We start from the raw sequence: 20,687 nt of genomic DNA on the forward strand, positions 1-20,687 counted from the left end.
CTGAAAATATTCTTAAAAATTAATAAACGGGGACCTAATAAGGTCCGGGGGGGGGGGGGGGGGTTGGAAAATTTTCGAAAAATTTAACAAGCGGGAAGGCCCGTTTATTTGGCACCTAATAACACATTTCCATGGCTAAGATAAAAAGATATGAGCTGATGTTACTGACATAAAACGGCTTCTCCATAGTAATTCCTTACCCGAGCTCTTTTAGGACCCCCTAAATTCAAAAGCCCCCTTAAAATGCTATTTATCTCTTCATTCCATAAACTGGATGTTGAGCAGCACGAAAATCGTATAGAAAGTTACTACCCCTCTAGGTTGGCGCTACCTGGCACTCAGGAGCTGGTCTAAAAAAAACACATGGCTTGAAGCTGTAAGGAGATTCGCTGCCATTGAGAATAGAGAATACTACTACATAATTCAAAAATAGTTGGACAGTAGGGTCTTTTCTGATACTCATAACTTTCTGTGTTTATTTTCATGACTTCTTGTAAGCAAATTTTTTGTTCGTCTTGAAATTATCTTTCTTTTGATATATAATACTTGTATATTTGAACACCTTTTTTTTCGGACATATTTTCCGGACATGTCCGGTTTTAAACTGTCCGAAAAAATGGTCTCCCCTGTCCGGATTGATGGGGCTTTTTTTTTGGTAACTCAGTATACCCTAAAGAACATCTGTGCCAATTTTCAGCTTGATGGCAATTTTGTCCAGGTCTCAGGCTAATTCTACCTGACTATAAGAGTAAGTTGATAAAGTGGAAGTTTTTGCCTATCGTGGCTATCATTTTTTTTTACATTTTTTTAAATCAGTGTTTCCCGCGAAAATTTTTGATATGACGTATTGAAAAAGTAAACATTTTGATGATGTCACGAGTTTCTATTTTTTTCAACTTGGCGCTTCATCTATTCAAAGAAAAATATGGGAGAAGCGAGCTAAACTGAACAAAACTGTTCAGATTTGTTTTGGCTGCCGTTTGGGCTGGTTCCTTGTTGAAAAGGTGGAAAAGGTGAAAATGAATTAATGAGTTTTAGTTTTCACATTTTGAATCAAGAAGAAGAAAGGTGTTTGACAAGGTCAAGGTGAGATTAATTGTATGATCAATTCACTTTTGAACTTTATACCTTAAAGGTATTTAGGCCATTTTTCATGCCCTTTTTATAGCGTCCGGTCATCGGACCCTGCCCCGCCTAAAGTCACTAAAATTTTGGTAAAAACAGCCATTTAAGTGGAAAAACACAAGAAAAAGTGCCCTTTTGGCCACCAACACTATCCTGCCTTTCTAAAATATGGCCTGGTATTATTTTTCCTGTTTTAAAACATTTATCATTTATGTCGTCGATCTTCAAGAATTGGATTTTTGAAAACAGGTTTTTAAAAGACGTCAGGTTTTTAAAAGAGGAAAGTCATTTTCAGAACTCTTCTTGCGCAAATTTTCTTATAAAGAACATTTTCTCTCGCGATCAGCTATATTTACAAAAATCTCGAATTTCGTGATTTTTTTACTTGGCCTCGTTCAAAATCGGTTTAGTGTTGTTCTAGTGCTCCGTTTATTTTAATTTTTGGAGAGATTGCAAGGAATAGTTTGAGGATTCTGCTGCACAAAGGAAGTTCTATAGAAGTTTGTTTTTGGTTGTTTTTTTCAAGTTCAAAGACGCTCGTTCGTGCACTGGGGCCGTTCGTGCACTGGTGGTATGACTCTAAGGAAGTTTATCAAAAGTCTTTTATGAGAGTTTCTTGCTGTCTTGGGAAAATTGCATGTATTTCAATTATAAGAAATGCTTAATCTAAGCCAGACAGTACTAATCGAACGTTTGATTGTGATTGAAGTAATCAATAACAGTTGGGTGTTTAAGATATTATAAACTGACAATTATTGCTCTTTTCGGCAATTATTGCCGAAAACGGCAATTTTTTCAACAATGAAATGCTGAATAATTCAAGATGCTAGCAGAAGCTATGAGAAAGAGAAAAACTCGGTGGTTCTTCAGTTGATTTGGAGGCTCTTTTGGCATCAATATTATGGGTGTTTTGTAAGGCTTTTTGCCTGAAAACCGCAATATCGCGCTTTCTTTACCTCCCAAAAAGTGTTGCGTAGCAACAACACGAGGAAATGGAATTTCTGATGAGGTGTACCGTGAGTGGTCCTCAATCCGACAGCCCTGCCTAAATCCGACGTAGTCTTTCAAAGATACAAACTAAAATAAAAGAAACCTTTTGCTGTGACGCAACGAAAATACCAAAGTGTCAACTATATAAACTGGGAAATTTGATACAGTAAACCAGTTGAACCAAATAATTAACAATAATTGCTTCTTATACGAAACATAATTTTTTTTTGCAATATATATGTCAAACATCATACCGTGAGAGTGGGTAACTTGCATCAGTGGAGGCTAACATGCATAGCCCTCAAATGAATGACTCGTCTGGTCATTAAAATACAAAGTTAAATCAAAACAAAAATGGTAGACTAGAGCTACGAGCGGAGCTGAATATAGTTTATTTTAATGACCAGACGGGTCATTCATTTGAGGGCTATGCATGTTAGCCTCCACTGATGCAAGTTACCCACTCTCACGGTAAATGACAATAAAAGGTAATTACATTCAGACTTTTACAACTCACACTTTTTGATTACATTATTGACATTTTGACATTATACTATAGCCATCTTGGTAGATGTTTTGAATTAGTTTTGAGAATTCTTGGAATAGTTTATCGTTCAACTTGGAGAAGGAGTGTTTGTAAACATAGAATTTTTTTTCATAACCTTTATTTGGGGGTCAGAATTAGGCAGGGCTGTCGGATTTAGGACCACTCACAGTATTGAATCTAATAACAATAGTTGCTTCTAATACAAAACAATTTTTATTACAAAATTGTTAATGTTTTTAAACACAAGCAATGGATTCAGAATTAATGGAGGTAATTATTTTTACAACTCAACACTTTATGATCACATTAATAATTGAAATCTTGACATTATAGTCATCTTGTTGGATGTTTTATTTCGAGAGTCATTGCAATATTATATAGTTTATTGTTCAACTTGGAGAGGGAATGTTTATAAACATTGAATTTATTTTCATAGCAGTTATTTGGGGGGTCGGATGGACCTCTTTTCAAAGAGGACATCCTGTTGAATAATTATGTAGTCCAGCTGAGTCCAGCCATAAAAACAATGATAGAGCCATGCATAATTACTGTATCATGCATATTGTAATAATTATGCATGGTTTTATCATTGTTTTTCTGCTGGACTACATAATTATTCAACAGGGTGGCCTCTTTGAAAAAAGGTCTATTTAGGACCACTCACAGTACTTCGATAATCGAATTTATCAATTAGTACCGTCTGGTCTAAGGTCACTGCAGCCAGTGTTGTTGTGGTGGAAACAATGCAAAGTCTAATTGTTTATCGTAAAGTCGGGTAACTTGCATCAGTAGAGGGAAACTTGCATAGCCGTCAAATGACTGACGAATCGAAGCAGCAAAATTTCAAAACAAATGAACTACGCAGTTCCGCTTGCAGCCCTACTGGGAGTAGACTCTACCATTTTTGTTTTGATTTAACTTTGTATTTTAATGACCTAGACCAGTTAGGTCTTCCTTTTGAGGGCTATGCATGTTAAAGCCTCCACTGATGCAAGTTGCCCACTTTCACGGTAGTTGTTTGAACTGAGGTCTACGCAAAAAAAGGTCGGCTTGTCAGTTAGTCACACTGTAGCATCCCGCCGAAATGCGTATCAAAGGTTAATGCTGCGAAAGCGCTACATCTTTTACCAGACTCTAAAGCAAAAAAAATGCACTGCGAAACTTCTAAAGGGATTCGTGAAAAAATAACCTGGCACTTTTTAATAAATTTACATTCTCAAAAACTATGAGAAATTGCCTAAAATTTGAGCCAAGCCAACCTTGGAGAACTAATTTGAAGATCAACTCCCCAAGAAAAAGATCTACGGGGGGAGACGGTTCCCACCTAGATCTGTGCACTACCGGATAGGCTATTTCCCGGAAATCTTGCCGGACCTCAAACACTGACCCATTTACATGTTGTGCAGAATTGTTTTTACTTTAGCGTATAAACAAAGCCTTAAAAATCTAAGCGCTGTCTCGGGAATTGAATGACAAATGTTGGTCGGTTAATTTTGGCTGCTGCACATTTTATTTTGTTTCAAACTTTCAAGTTTTAATTAATTGTCTCGCGAACTTGATTCAGGTAACTCTCATCCTTGTTGTTGCAAATACATCCTGCAGATGACTGATGTTGTTTTTTTCTGAAAGCTTGATTTCCTAGTGTGACTAACTGCTTGTAGGGGGTTTAGGGGAGAAGCTTTGAGTTATGCCAGTATCTTAATTTTTATCTGCTCCTTATGCCAATACGTCAAAAGTAATTATTGCCTCACGCCGAATGTGAATTCATTCGGTGTACTTGTACTGTGTACCATTTCCAGGCTGGCACTGAAGCACTTTCCAGGAATTATGGTATGGACGAAATACTTTTAGCCGTGCAAGCTTTTTTGTGAGCAGAAACATTTACTTTCGCGAAAATTATTGGGTGAAAATGAGAATTTACAAATGAAAATTGCCAGGCTAGCTCTAAAGCTCTAAAGCATCATTAATAACATGAAAACCAGAATATATATGATTCTTCAAAGGAATTAAAATTGTAAAGTGCACTTTGCAAACATCAATATGTCAGATCTAACAAAATTGGTAACAGCACTCTCATCATTAACAATATAAAACAAAGGGTTTTCTGATTCCAATGACCCAAAAACCAAAAAAATCACCTTTTTATTTGTTTTCAATTGTCAAAAAACCACAAAATTTGCCTTATTACTGCTGATTAAATCAAATCAAAATAAAAGATAGTGACCTTCACAACAGCTTTTTCTAAACATAAGCAAAATTCAACCAAATTTTGTCAGAAGGAAGAAAATGATATACTGAGACAATCTTTAAAGTTAAAAATATGTGCAAGATGATTGGAAGGTCAAAAATCAGCGGGGTAAAAAAAATCTCCTAAATGAAGAGAACTTCTCTTAAATAGAGTATATCTCTTAACTAGAGTATAATCCCTGGTTATAAGTGTACCATTTTAGGCAGTCTGAGGATTGAGCCGAGATCATCAGTGAATAGTACAGTATTCAATTATCATTATCCCTTTATTTTCATTCCTAGAAGTTTTGCCAGGGTGTACCAAGTTGGGGTACTGGACCATTACCAAAAAGTTGTACTTTCTTGCTTTTTGAAATTTATCTGAGACCACCACCACTTAGTACCCTGGTACTAAGTTGAAATTAACCCTTAATAAAATAGGTATACCACCCCTTAGTACCCGGTACAATCTTGATATCATTATTGAGAAATGGCACACCACCGTTAAGTACCCTGTACTAAGTTGATTTTCCCCCTCATTCAAAATAAGTATACCACCCTTTAATTCTTAGTAATGGTACTTTCTGGTACACCTCCTTTAAATTTTCTAAAAAACTTGGAAATTTCAAACTCATTTTAGGCCTAAACTATTTATAGAATCTGAAAGCTCTTGAAAAACTATATAAAAGACTTTTAACTGAGTATGGCTGATTTCTGTACTGAATGGGAGTTTTTTGATGTAGAAGTGTCATTTTATAAGCGATTTATGACCAAAATGAGGGGGAAAACCACCACTTCTTCATCAAATAACCGTTCAGTACAGAAATCGGCCATACTCACTTAAAAGTCTTCTACATAGTTTTTCAAAAGCTTTCGGATTCTATAATTGGTTTTGGCCTATTACCTACTCTCGGGTACCTAATAGCCAGGGGGTTTGGAATAAGCGGGGGGGGGTTGGAAAAAATCTCAAAACTTAATAAACGGGGGGGTTGGAATAAAAAATTCCTGGGTGGAAAATTTTTGAAAAGGAGGCTAATACAGCAGAATTAGGACAAAAGAGGGAACTTTCAAAAACATTTTCCCAAAAATTAATAAGCAGGGGGGTTGGAATAAGAATGTCCTGGGTGGAAAATTTTCGAAAAATTAATTAGCGGGGGGGGACGGCTATTAGGTACCCGAGAGTACCTTATCAAACCACCACCCAGCACCACTAGCCCCCACAACTTACTACCGACCCCCCCCTGGTTTTGCAAAAAAAGGAAAAATAGAAAAGTTGTATTTTTTACTTCTCTATTCACATACTGAATTTTAGCCTGGATATCCAGACCGTAAACTATTTCACCGTCTAGTTTTTTATAATCTTGTCTCAGGTTTACGGTCTGGTCGAAGTAACTCGTCTGCAGGGATATCTGTCCCTGCATATGCGAGTGTCTCTAATTGGTCAGTACGCGCCCAGTCACTGAGCAGAATTTTCGTGGGGTTTTTTATATTTTTCGATGCGCGCGCATAATTATTTATGGAAAAAGCTGACCTTGCAAAAAAAGATAAACAAATGAAAAAGAAAACACAAGTTCATTTCTAAACAAAATGGCCGCTGGAAAGGAGCCTTTATGAATGTGGCTGATGCTTTGATGTACTTTAAAGTGGTTTTGAAAGTTTATTGAGTTTGTAAAAGAGGTTTTATATATATATAGTATGAAAAAATAAAATGTTTTCTCCTGTCAGAACTACAAACAACAAAGATTGGCCGAATTCTTTTTCCTCTTAGAGAGACGATGTTACAATGAAAGGGTAATTAGTCCTTTCTGGGTCCCTCTGTCTTTATCCTGGCTTGGGACAGGCTGACTGTCATTTAAGACAGTCAGGCGACATTACCCCAGCGGCCTGTGCAAGATGACAACAAACTCCAGGTAGACTGACAGGAGAAGAAAACAAAACATGAATCAACAAAGGTGTAAACACCTTAGATATATATATTATAAATTTACTATTCCCTATTCCTAGGTTGAATAGGATGCAAGTCCGTCTTGATATCAAAATAGACTTGCATCAAATTCTCGTCAATAAATAAATGTAAATGTAAATAAATAAAATTCTGGATAACCCAGTCTCATCATAGAAAATAATATCTATTTTCTCCTTTTCAATGCCCAAATTTTCATTGGCCATTACCTGTTCCATCAGAGACCTAATGGTCGGCCTCTTCTGGTGTACTTGTCATCATTAAAAGTAAGCTTTTTGACATTTCGATTCACTTGCATACGGATTACATGAGCAACGTAATTGCGTTGCTGATTTTTAATAAATACACTCACATCCTTTGTGTCACAAATTTCATGTAAACGAACATTACTAATCATCATTCTAAAATCATTCTCCACTTCGTTTACATGTTTCATGCCATTACGGATCATACGTCTAAGGAACATACAATATGTTGCATCAATGCGATCATATTGGTTCTGGGTGATATTCCAATTCTGACATGCATAGGTCAATCTACTACGAACGAAGCTGTTCAAGAATTTTACACGCGTTTTCAAGTTGATTTGAAAGTTTTGTAGTAAATTTGATAATTCATTAAACTTAACGGATGAGATTTGAATTCTGTGATTTATTTCGACGTTACCCGAATTTGGTTCCAAATAGTCTATATGGCAGCCAAGGTATTTGAATTTTTGAACATTTTTCAGCGGAGAGCCATCAATCGAAATTATGGTTGCCGGGTATTCATTTGTATTTGGGTTTTCACCGTTGATAATCATTGTCTCCGTCTTAGAGGTGTTTATTGTCAGACCAAAATTTTTGAATACAGAGTTCAGTAAATTTGCAGAATTGTTGAGACAGATGTGATTTGTGAGAAACAGAACTAAGTCATCGGCATATCCACACCAGGGTAATGTGGAGGAGCCGTTCAAGTCAATATTTTGTTCTCTGAGTGTGTATCGTTCTTCCCTTGTCAAACTCCTGGGGTTGATACGATACTTGTGTTCGAAGAATTGGGTATTGGTAGATTTTTCGATAAATACGCGCATCACAAAGTCAATGAATAAATTGAAAAGGAAGGGGCTCTCTGGACCACCTTGTCGGACACCCGAAGTTGTTTGAAATGTTTCGCCTTCATACGTTAGGCTTGTGTATGCATACAATTTTTCAAGAATACTGATTACGTGAGGTGATTGGTTTGCAGCAAAGCGTAGCTTGATAGAATCGAACAGCCACTTCCTTGGAATGTGGTCGAATGCAGCTGTTAGGTCGACAAAGAGAAGGAATAGAGGTTGCTTTTTTCGGTGGGTGATTTGTTGGATACGTTTTACGGTGTAGATGCCGTCAGTGGTACCCCGATCGTGACGAAATCCATTTTGTTCCTCGGAAAGCTGTTGTTCATACCAGGGACGTAAGCGATCAAGTATAAGATTGATGATTAACTTTCAAACGGTGGATCCGATACTTAGACCGCGATACTTTGTAGGGTCATTTTTGGATCCTTTACCTTTCCAGAGGGTACGTAATTATTATGGTAAGTAATTATGTGTGTCTGTCTGGGTTTCCAAAGTTTTGAGATTCTGTCAACAAGGGTTTACTCACAGACTGTGTCATTCAAAACTGTATCAGACTTTTTTAGTTGCACCAGACTCTAAAATTTTAGAAACTTTGTATTTTGAGGTAAGAGTTTTTTTTTCTGAAATTTTGAGTCTGGATACCCAGGCTAACTGAATTTGAAAGATCTTCTATGTGGCGTTTTTTGAAAACTTCAAAAAGCTGATTTTTGTCCTGCTTGTACGCAGGACTTTAGCTTAAGTGCTTGCGTGCAACATAGGGTACAAAGTCCAAATTATGTGTTAACATAATGGTCTATACTGACTGTCTTAAAAGTGGATTATATTCCTTAAATCTGATAAATACAATTGCTGTTCAACTTTAAAAAGGGCCCACAGTAAAGGATAAGAAATTGCCGAAAATTTGATATTTATTAGTATTTCGAGGTTTCTAATTTTTTTGAGAATTTTTTGTGAGCATTATTATTTAAACTTTTGCAAATTGACTTCTTTAGAGATAGGGATCAATAGGAAGGTCGGAATCACTGATGAATCAACTGATTGCTAACCAAAGAAAATTTGTTTCAATCAGTAATTCTGACCTTCCTATTATTCCTATCTCTTAAGAAGGGTGATAAAATTAGAAGAGGGATGTCAACATTAGACCAAATTATGGTACCTGAATCAAGTTAAACATCCCAAGACAATTGATTAAAACTTAAAAACTTGAAATGAGACAAAAACACTGATTGCTATAAATGGGCATCGGCCAGAATCAACCAACCAAATTCTGTCATTCAATTCCCAAGACAGATACGCTAAAGTTAAATTTTTTTGCACATGTAAATGGGTCACTGTTTGAGGTTTCGCAAAATTTCTGTGAAATCGCCTATCTGGTAGTGCACGGATCTAGGTGGGTTCCGTAGATCTTTTTTTAAACTATATCGTTTTATCCCGTTTATAAAAATTCTGTACACAATCTGGAATAAAAAGTAAACCGTTTTTCAGACAATTTTGTGCAGTGAGTTTCTCTTCAAATAGTTTTCAAGGTTGGCTCAGTTCAAATTTTTTCATCTACGTCTCAAAATTTAGGCAATATCTCACTCATAATAGTTTTTGAAAATGTCAATTTCATTAAAAAGTGCCGGTTTATTTTTTCATGAATCCCATTAGAAATTTTTGCAGCGCATTTTTTTGCTTGCGAGTTGAGTAACTTTTTTTCTTCATCTTTTTATAATTTTGAATTCCTATAAGTATCTAGCTCTTTCCAACAATCAAATCTTTGGAAAGGTTAGAGACTATTCTATGACATGTTGTCATTTTGCTTTCTAACAAGAATATGGTATCATGTATATACATATGGTATGTTGTTAAATTTAGTTTTTTAAAACAAAAGATGTATATAGTTTAATAAAGGACAATTTGTTTATTGATTTCTATCATGGATTTTTAGACAGTTAGACAGTCTTTATGTTTGCCATTTTCAAGAAAAACCTTTTCATTTGTTGTTGGAAGTTAATAAAACTTTATTTTTGTTAAAGCCTTTTAGGGGTGTTGTTTTCAATAGTAGTGCTAGTTAATTATTTATTTACTTTTCTCCTTCTTGATTCGTGGTTGTTTTATAATTCTTTCTTGTATTTTGAAAATGAAGAAGGCTTCTTTTATATGGGAATCCCCTGATAGTTGTTGAATTAGTACTAGTATTATTACTAATTCCATGTTTAAGACTCTTCCAGACTCTGATATCTTACAGTATTTTGTTTCATTACATTATCTGAGAACGTCTTGCATAGGAATTTTGTGGTTTAGCATTCATGAGAATCCAAAATTAATGATGACTCTATGTTGGATTCTTTATGATTCAAACTCTCACATTCTAAGTAATTGACAAACTTCCTGACAATATTTTTCACGGTGAGGATATCATCTGAGTGTTTTTCAAACATATTTTATAAACACTGTGAAGTATATTATTATGTTATATCATAATATGAATGAAGCAATTAAACTACTCTTTATCATGTAGATTGATCGTTGTCTAACAATCTCATCTCTCCCATAGTTTTAGTGATTGCTTTATGTTTTGAGAAAATTTAAGAAGAGTGTGTTTAATGGATATAGCATAAAAGAGATATTTCTGTCGGAAGAGGATTAGACAGATTAAGTTGTATTATTGAGATGATTTACTTTTAAAAGACTTTATACATATTTTTCTGCTTGGAAAAACGTTATTTTGACAAGAAAGTTTTAAAATAACACAGGTTTGTGTTTCTCATGCTATGAAAGATCAATAATGATTGATTCAGATTGATTTTATGGATAGTTTCAGGATATTTTCTACTACATTTTCCATTCTATCATTTTATGACTGCTCACACAGGTATATAAAATGATTTTTACAAGATTTTTATACTATAATTAAAATAAATGAAAAACCAGTCAATTAATGAGATCATTAAAAATATCTGGTGTTGTCATTGTAGCTGCACACATTATTCTTTCTCTAACTTCCTCATTCTGTTAAGCTTGTAAAAAAGAGAAGGAGAAAGAAATTCTTGTTTTGATATCAAACATATTTTTACAGTTAGATGACAAAAATGATGTGATGTGGGATTATAGTTTTTTATAACCCTTGTCTCTTTCGATTATACTGTATTTGAATTGTCCTATAAAGTTTCAAGTGGCTTATGATGCATGATATGTTGGTTTTGAGTTGAGTTATGGTGAGCTTGTTTTAGCCTAGTATTATCTACTTATTGCAAAGTACCTTGGGGTCATATTGATTATCTGTTGTTAATTTTGTGTGGTTTTGTTTTTAAAGCAGTAATTATCTATTTTAATTTTGATTTGAGATTTTCTTTCCTGTTTAAAAAAGATTACATATAAATTGCCATGGATTCAAAAATGTTTGAAACTTTATTAACAAATGAAAGGTCGTTTTAGTAATCTTCACTATAACAACAGATTCATTGGATATCCATAACCAACTGACAATTATGTCCAAATAAGAATAAAAGTAAGTCTGAGAAAATTCATCAGGCCAAGACATTCTGACCAAAAGATGATATTTTTGATTAAAAAAACAGCAATATACATTGTTTTTAGGCAAAAAAATCATTTTTTTTCACAGGATATCTCGGCTCATCAAATCTTAATCCTACGATTGAAATCTCCCTCCATTTTTACTGCAGTCGGTATGAAAGATCAATCGTCACGTGATCACACAAAGATGACATCATCATAACACTTTATCTTTCCAAGATGACCCGTTTCCTAAAAAGCTTTCGTCATAAAAAGCTTCATTCTGCTTTGATGTTGTTTTTTGTTGGAACCTTGATTTATTTCTCATATGTGCCATCTGTTTGTTCCCATGTCAATGATTCAAGTCTGAGTCTCACAAAAATCTTTTCTTAGAAATTGTCAGAGAAACTATCAGAGAAAGTGTAGCACAACACAGTCATGGTTTGTGATCACATACAGATTTGTCTTCAACTTGAGCGATGAAAAAGAAATGCTTGAATATTTTCAGTACAGTATAAAAGTTTTAGCATGATTTTTTATAGCCTAACTTTAGAAGGCCTTGATTTTAACTAATATTTCTACAATCAGTGCCATAACATATTGGCACTTTTGACTAATTTACCAATTTTCGAAATTTGAAGTTCGAGCGAGAATGTCAATTTCAGGCCTTCAACTTGATTTCATCAATTATTTCGATCTGGGAGGGATTTATTGGTTTCTAGGCTATATTTCAAGCTCTACTGGACCATTTTTGAACTTTTGCATCCTCAGATCCTAAGGTCCTAAGTCTTAAGTCTAGCCTTAAAACTCTACCCTTCGAACATACTTTAGAGCACTTTCAAATCGATTGTGGTTTCAAAACTTCCCGGTGAATTTCTCTTTTGTGCCTAGTATTTTGTATTCGAAATGGATATTAGGGACAAAGCTGCTGTTATTCTCAAAATCATCTGATTTTTAAAAGAATCCACTAGGTTTCCCAATGTGGTTGGAAATGAAATGTCTGATTAATTTGCTACAGAAAATGTAAAATATCTGTGGTAGCTCCTTTCAAATCACAATAAACACTGTATACACCTTTGGTCAGGCGTGTGCCACATTATCATTTAATTTACCACCCTAAACTTGATCCAATCCTTTTTTTACACTTTTTTCCTATTGTTTTTAGGTGCGAAAAAAAAAGACTGGGGCGGTTTTAGGGTGATAAAACGGACAAAAAAAGTGCCCGCTCGGCAATTGGCGGCTACAGTCGAAAATGTGTATTGTAATGCTTCTTTTCGTTTTCAGAAAAATAAAAAAACAAACAAAGAATAGACATGAAGAATACAACACTTGTCATCATCATATTATACATTGTTCAATTATTATGCTTGATACCATTCACATATTCTATAAATGATGCGGAATATATCAAGAGAGGTTGTGATACAAATATCAGGCTCAAAGATCTGGACAATGTAGACTTCATTATTGGAGGTGTTTTTCCTTCAACATATTACTTTCCAAAAACTGAGTAAGTTTTACATGTTTTTTATAAGAACAAACTATAGTATAAGAACATGATGCTTTGTTGACCAAATTTATTACGCAAAGGCAGCAAGACAGTCGAATAGGCAGTCGAACTCTATTAGCTTTAAAGCTAGTACAGATTTGTACACTTCTTTCGACTTTAAAGAATATAGACATTAACATTAACTAAAACGTTAAGAACAAATTAGAAACATTTGAGGCTTTGCGAGCTCTCAGACATCCAATTTCTTGGGAAATCGCACAAAAATACTCACAAAATGGTGAAAAATAAGATCATTTTAAGAACATCTGAAGGCTTGATCTTGATCTTACAAAAAATTGTAGTTACTCTTCCTCCCGTCCACTCTACCTTGCGTTTTTCGCACAAAACTAAAAGCTTATCTGGGCTAATGAAATGATTCTTTTTCAATATCTTTCCAACGAAGAAGAATTTATTCGTCAATCTTATTCCACCTTAGGTTAATATCTTTTAATGCATAAAAGTACTTGTTTGAATTAAACTTCTTAAACTTTTATTTTTACACAGTGACACAAGCCTGGAATAGATAGGTAGAACGCTCTAGATAATAAAGACTTTTCAAAATGGCCCTAAATATGTCCTCTGATATCGATTCTGATAAGGCAAAATTTTTAAGTCTAACAGGAATACATTCATGCACAGTCTTGTTTAAAAACAGAATGAGGATTTGCCATTGACTCTTTTTCCATTATCCTTTTTCCCATTTCAGCTCGTATGACACCAATTACGCGGCCGTGACTTGGGTGTCCGCCATGCTATACGCCATGAGTGAAATCAATAAAAACACCACCATATTACCTGGTATTAGATTAGGTTATGACATTTACGACAGTTGTGATTCTGTTGAGTTGGGCGCTCGCTACGCGTTGAATTTCATGGTTAACAAGAATTATTACAAAGATGGGAATACGAAATTGATTGGCGTTGTAGGCGGCGCCCTTAGTGATATATCCGCCCTTCTGAACAGTGTCATCTCAAGTGAATACACACCACAAATTTCATATTCGTCCACTAGTGAGGCTCTTTCCGAATCATGGCGTTACCGGAGTTTCTTACGGACTGTCCCCTCCGATAAACATTTAGCGGCAGCCATTATTGATTTGATCCGATATTTTAAATGGACGTACGTGTCCGCATTCGCCATCGATGATGCCTATGGGCGGGTTGGTTTGGAAGAGCTTCAAATATCCGCCAAGACAGCGGGCGTGTGTTTAGAACACGCCTTAACCTTCAACGAAAAATTGAAAGAACGCGAGTTAAGCGAGATTGTTGGTCACCTAAAGGAACTGACTCTCAACACGACACACATCGTTATCTTATGGGCTCCTTACAAAATCTCCGAGAAAATCATGGGTGCGGCGCGAGCTGCGAACATCTCGAAATGGAGCTTAGTATTCATTGGACCTCACATTTGGACAGATACGATGCACGAAAGGGAGAACTTCTACTATCGCACCATTGTCACAAAGTTGAAGCAACCGTTACTGAATGACAGTTTTATCAAAGATATGCAATACAGTTTTGACATCAATTGGGACAATCCATGGATTCGGAAGATCTTCGAACGATCCATGCTTTGTCCGGAAAAGGTCCTCAAATCAAAAGATAAACCACCTACATGTATGTTCCGCCTTCCAGAACGTATGGCTTCAGCTGTCATCAGCGGTACACGATCCAAATACCCACAAGTCATTGCGGCAGTGTATGCTATAGCCTTAGGCCTCCATGAGTATTTGGGTTGTACGAAGACTACTTGTCCCAAATGGGATCCTGAAATTGACTTCAAGAAACTGTTCGAGATCATCAAAAAATGTGACTTTATCTTACCACCGGGTAGTGAGGGATACCATATCAGTTTTGATCAAAAGACTGGTGAGATCGTCAACAAGGAATACATTTTCAACATGCATTATCAAACGGCTGATAAAGCAGTAGGAACCTGGTTTGGGCCCAACAACATCGACGCGTCGCCAAACGCCAGGGAAGGTCAGTACCGTCTTCTTCTTTGTTCTGCTTTTTCACAGAATTGTTACTTCAATATTAGCTTCAGATACCTTTGCCGAGGAATAGAATAGTGTCTAAGTACTTGTACTCTGCTGGGCTCCAGTCCGCGCTAGACTGGATCACCAAGGGAACTTCTTAAGGAGACCGCTTTTATTCTTACTCCTTATAGTTGGTTATATCTCCTTTCTATCTAAAAGTTTAAAACGTCATCGGACAGCATCGGATTATTATTTTTTTAAAGCTTTTTCAAGATAGGAGGTCTTTTTGTAAAACAAAAATGAATAGGTTTAGTAACTTTGTTCGTTGAATTTATAATTCACGATATTCATGACGTACCGTTTTATACGGCAGCACCCAAAAAAGACCGTGGTGTTTACCACTAGTTTTATTGCTTAAATTTGAAATTAGTGGCAAACACCCGATCTTCTTTGAGTGCTTCCGTAAAAAAACATTACGTCACGAATATCACGAGATGTTTACTTACTCCATTCCCCTTTTCTTCTTTCAGCCTCGTTTTGGTACGAAGGAGGTATTCCATCAGGACAATGTTCACAGGACTGTAAACCGGGTTCATACAAGTCTGTGGACTCTTCATCGTCCTGCTGTTGGACTTGCCCAAGGTAAGCATCTACCTTTTTGAACATTTAATATCGAGTACAATGACTCTAGCGATATTTATTCTAAGGTCGCGAGTGGTGGTGGAGCTCGAATAAAAAGATTACAATTTTGGTTTTTCTTCTTTTTTTTCTTAAAATCTTCCCACCTATTGCGTCACTTTTATCATTCTTTTAGTAACTTTTCCACTGGAAACTTTTGGTAACGTTTTGTACCGAGTACTGTTACAATCAGCTTCCATACGTTATAAAACACATACTGAACTTTCTTAAGTTGTGCTAACAGTAAGCTTTCTACGCCACCGCTACTATGGGCTGTACAATCGCCTTAACGTTACCTGCACTAAAGTTCATTCACTTTAAATGTGTAATTTTACTTGTTATCACGTGGAAACCACTCTCTAGGGAATCAGTCTGATTACGCTGATATGGTTTCCAAGAGTTCACGAATAGAGTAAAGGTCTGAGAATGACTGAGTGAATCTAGGGAGTGAATTATGGGAATCTTAGGCGTTGTCAGGATTATGTATCTCTTTCTGTACAGATTCGAACATCTGCTTCCATAATGGAAGAATTGCACGAGAAACTTTATTACCAGAAACCTTATTATCAGGAAGTTGTGAGTACCGGTAACTCATTTCAAATTTCTTCTTTTCCTAGCTGTGGAGCAGACACGATTAGTTCAACGATCAACCAAGAGAAATGTGTTCCCTGTGAAGCTTCATACGAAGTAGCCAGTAGTAATCAAACATACTGTATCAAACTGCGTGAAATCCGCATCAAGTTGGACAATTATATCGGTTTGTTGTTGATCGCGTCGTGCATCGTTGGAGTTTTGATCGTGCTTTTCGTTATCCTGGTGTTCGTGCGACACTGGAATACACCTGTAGTCAAATCATCAAGTCGTGAAATCTCGATTATCCAATTATTATCATTGATGCTCCTATTCTGTCTACCGTTGCTCTACTTTTTCCCGCTATCTCCACTGTTTTGTTTATTCCGGACACTCATCTTCGGATTTTTGTTTACGACAGTAGTTGCGATCATTCTTGTCAAGACGTATCGCCTGATTCGCGTTTTTTCGAACCGTTTCACCAAAGTATCGCGCTTTTTACACACCAACTATCAAATCCTCTTCATTTACGTGTTGGTTGTTTTCGAACTCATCGCAGTGTTGTTGTGGAATTGGAACTTCCAACCAGCAGTGGAAACAGACATCTATAAGAGCAAATTGATTTATTATTTGAAATGTGATTATTATCAGACAGTCATTTTCTGGATTGTCATGTTATATATTTTCATCTTGGTTATCGTGTCCGGCTATTACGCATTCCGGGCGCGTAAGTTACCGGAAAACTACAATGAAGCGCAATACATCAGCTTGACCATGTTCACCGTTATTGTAGTCTGGGTAGCCTATGTTCCATTATTCTTTAGCCTGGATCCGTACAGCAACAGTATTGCGTTCTTATTCCAGAACTTCATTTGTACGTTAGCAGTGACTTTTATCATGTATGCTTACAAAGTATACATCATTCTGTTCAATCCCAAACTGAACAGCCCTGAGCATGCTCGACAGCAACATAAAGATCATTTTCTGGATAGTTTACATCGAGATCAGTGGAAGAGAGGTCAGACACCGCCCGAACAAGAACCCTTCCGCCCTCGATTGGCGAGTCTACCAAGTCTTCCGGTTGCTGTTCATCAACCGTCTGTTTTCGATGATCCGGATGGTGGAGAACCCGGAAGTCGCCGCGGAACGTTACATAAAGGAGAACGACAGCGCCTGATTGATCGTTTACAACCGCGAAGAGCTTCCTTTTCCAGTATGTCACAGTTAGAGAAAATCAACCATCACAAATCGTACGAGACGTTCAACCCAGGGCTGGACGTGCTGAGGCGGGAAATCCGTAAATCACAATCCACGTCTTTCCTACTGGACGCGAGTTTAAGTGTGGAGATGCAGCAACAACCACCGCGCTCTGCAACTTCTCATAATGTTCTATCACATTTCAGTGGTTTGAAAAAAGTCTTTTCGAATGTCAGTATTCATAAACTGTTGGACCACCACACCCATCATCACCATCATCACGAGAAAGTAACGGAGAAAACGAGTTTATTATCCTCAAGTGGTGAATTGAATACAAAGCTGTAACCTGGCTATGAGCATGGTATAAAAGATAAAAGGATAGGATAATAAAGAAGCTATTCATGATATGCACCATTGCGATGTCTTCTGCCATAACATCACGGACCCAACAGCTGATTGGTTGTAAGTGACGTAAAATTAGTCATTACGTCACTTTCAACCAATCAGTTGTTAGTGGGTCCGTGGAAGACATTGTAATGGTGCATATCATGAATAGAGGTTCTTCATGTTTTGTTAAATTACGTAAACTTCTGCCATTATGAAACAACAAACGTTCGAATATGTAGATGCAATCCCTTAGGAAAATCGAACGTTTGCTTCCATAATGTGGGAAGTTACATAACTTTACAAAACATGAGAAATCTCATTAATATGCAATCATACAGACGATTATAAATCGCTCTTTGGAACTTTAGTAGGTACTCACAGTGTGACGATTAGGTACTAGAAGACGGAATATATTTTCTTCCGATCTATTTAAACTCGATCGATATCGTCGGTATATTTGTTTGTTTCGAAATGGTCATTTTTCAATTTTCCCAAATATCTAAATCCTGTAATTCTTAAAAATATACTAGCTTGATTTCCATCTACTTGCCAACCTGTTATTCTCTGGATTTGTACTTAAAGGGTTCAGCCGATATACAAAGTTCTTCAGTTTCAGTAAGGTATAAAAGGACCAACTAAATTTCTGCAAAAATTTGAAGAATCTTGTCTAAAGACCAGGCCCGGTGAACAACCTTAAAAGTGGAGGGGCTAAAGAATCTAAATGAGATAGAATTCGACAATTTGATTTGGAGAAAAATGTTTATTTTGCTCAAAAGTGGGGAGGCTTCAACCACCGCCAGCCTCCCCGCTTCCGCCCGGCCCTGAAGACCATTTCTGTCTGAAACAACTAGCTTTGATCAATGAATTTAACGATATTAAAATTGTAGTATCTATTGACCTAGTTTGTGTAACTAACAGTCATTCCTTCTTTTTAACGACAATGATGACGATATCTGTAAAACTGAAATGTAAATTTTAAACGCACTAAATTATAAGATAATTTTATTAACATAAGATTTATTCTGGGTAAAGTTACGAAAGCGTGGTTGGTGCAACCAATACTGGGTTGTTCCATTTATTTTCCATACAGGGGTTGGACGAACCTTGTCAAGCCAAAAGTGATTCTTGAAAATATATGGAAATGACAAAATTTGCAGAAAAAATCTGGAAATGTTCGTTCAGCCCACTCCCTGTATGGATAAAAAATGGTCCATTCCTGATTACCTAGTGATCATTACGTCATTTCGGGGCGCAAAGTTCATATGATCTTGAAGAGACGTCAGAAGGTTGAAGATTCGCCTGTAGTTTCCGTCTTTAAGATCACACTGTCGTAACTTGATCCCACATTTTTGTTCTAACAATTTTTTAGGTTGAATTTCTATTTAAATATGACATTCTCTATTGTTTATTACTGTAAAGTTTTTTGTGTTTTGTAAAGTAATGTTTATTGACAAACGATGAAGTGTTATTTTCCCTGATAGAAAAATGTCTCACTTTTGTTCTGAAATTGTACTCATTGAATTTAAAAGCCCGAAGGGCTTGCCTTTTCCAGGCAAGAAAAAGTGAAGCCACTTATTTCCCATCCAGAACGCGCCTAGAACGCGCCGCAATCATGACGACGGGTTGTATCTAGCGCTTCCTTTTTTTTAGGACTGCATTTTTTAAAATCTAGCGATAGATTTTACTTTTAATCGCACGATGGGTTATTTTTTCTTATTTGGCGCGCCCTCAAAGAGAGCAATTAATCGTTAATTGCATCCTGTAGAGAGCAATTAATCGTTAATCACACTCTCTTATGCCGCGCCAATGTTTACAAAATTGATTTTGATGTTTTTTCTTACTTTTTTTTGCATCAAACGTTTTAATTGCATTCGAAATTTATTTTGTGAGAAAGAAAATCAATAAACAAAAATAAAAGAAAGACATAAAGAGAAGAGAAAAATATAAAACTCTCAGTGTAATTTCTGTAATTTACTTTCCTAACTGGGAAAAAGTAGTGAAAGTCATTGTGCGATTAGCCCGTAATCACATAATAACTCGTACAATTCGAAAATTGCACTCGTGATTTTTTTGTTTCGAATTTTCCTCGTCCTTTCGGACTCGGAAAATTAATAACAAAAAAATCACTCGTGCAATTATATTCGAATTGCACTCGTTATCATGTGATTACATATACCAATCCGGTGTTTGTGTAGAACCGCGCGCGGGCGTTCTAGATGAGAAATTAATTAGCATCAGTTCCCATCCAAAAGTTTCTACTCTAGCCCCTTCGGGGCTTTAAACTCAATGATTATATATACGATCCTAAGCCTTTGTGCATCGTGCTGAAATTCAAAAAGCCAAACGTTTTAACCCTTTGGATCCGTGACGAAACTACCATAAAATCTGATTAAAGTACATTTCAAATTAGCTGGCAGTAAATTTTCAATTATGTATTACTTTTGATAGATTTCGAATTAGATAGCGATTTCATACTTTTTGGAAAGGCAATCCGGAGTAGAATATTATGCGTATAAAATTTTTCTAAAATTTTCAAACACGAAGGTGAAAAACGAAAAAGAAAAAAATCAGCTTTTTATCTAGCAATTCTATAACCACCATTCAATCTTTGCCCATGTCAGCTTTTTTTTCGAAAAAAAACAATTCATCAGTCGAAAGATATTGGACACGAAAGGAGGCTAAGGAAGTTTTAAATGATCAAAAATTTGGTATCCTATTTTCTCTTGTTTGAGGCTGATGTACAGAAGCAGCCGGCGGAGAGATTTTTTAGAAATATGTGTTCTTATTTTGTAGGAGACCAAATGTTATGCCATTTCAATTTTTTATACAAACGATGTGTTCTAATTTCTAGGAAACCTTTACCGCACTATTTGTCTCCC

General features: G+C 36.1%; 1 protein-coding gene across 1 annotated transcript; it reads left to right on the plus strand.

Moving 5' to 3' along the window:
* Positions 1 to 12,730: 12,730 nt before the first annotated feature.
* Positions 12,731 to 18,345, plus strand: LOC136812741 (metabotropic glutamate receptor 3-like). Its single transcript, XM_067069268.1, has 4 exons — positions 12,731 to 12,958; positions 13,704 to 14,980; positions 15,507 to 15,618; positions 16,272 to 18,345. The coding sequence occupies exons 1-4, from the start codon at positions 12,762 to 12,764 to the stop codon at positions 17,764 to 17,766; spliced, it is 3,081 nt and encodes a 1,026-aa protein (XP_066925369.1). The 5' UTR covers positions 12,731 to 12,761; the 3' UTR covers positions 17,767 to 18,345.
* The last annotated feature ends 2,342 nt before the right edge of the window (positions 18,346 to 20,687 follow it).

This window comes from Clytia hemisphaerica, unplaced genomic scaffold (assembly GCF_902728285.1).
Source record: "Clytia hemisphaerica strain Z4C2 unplaced genomic scaffold, Clytia hemisphaerica genome assembly, whole genome shotgun sequence".
NCBI lineage: Eukaryota > Metazoa > Cnidaria > Hydrozoa > Leptothecata > Clytiidae > Clytia > Clytia hemisphaerica.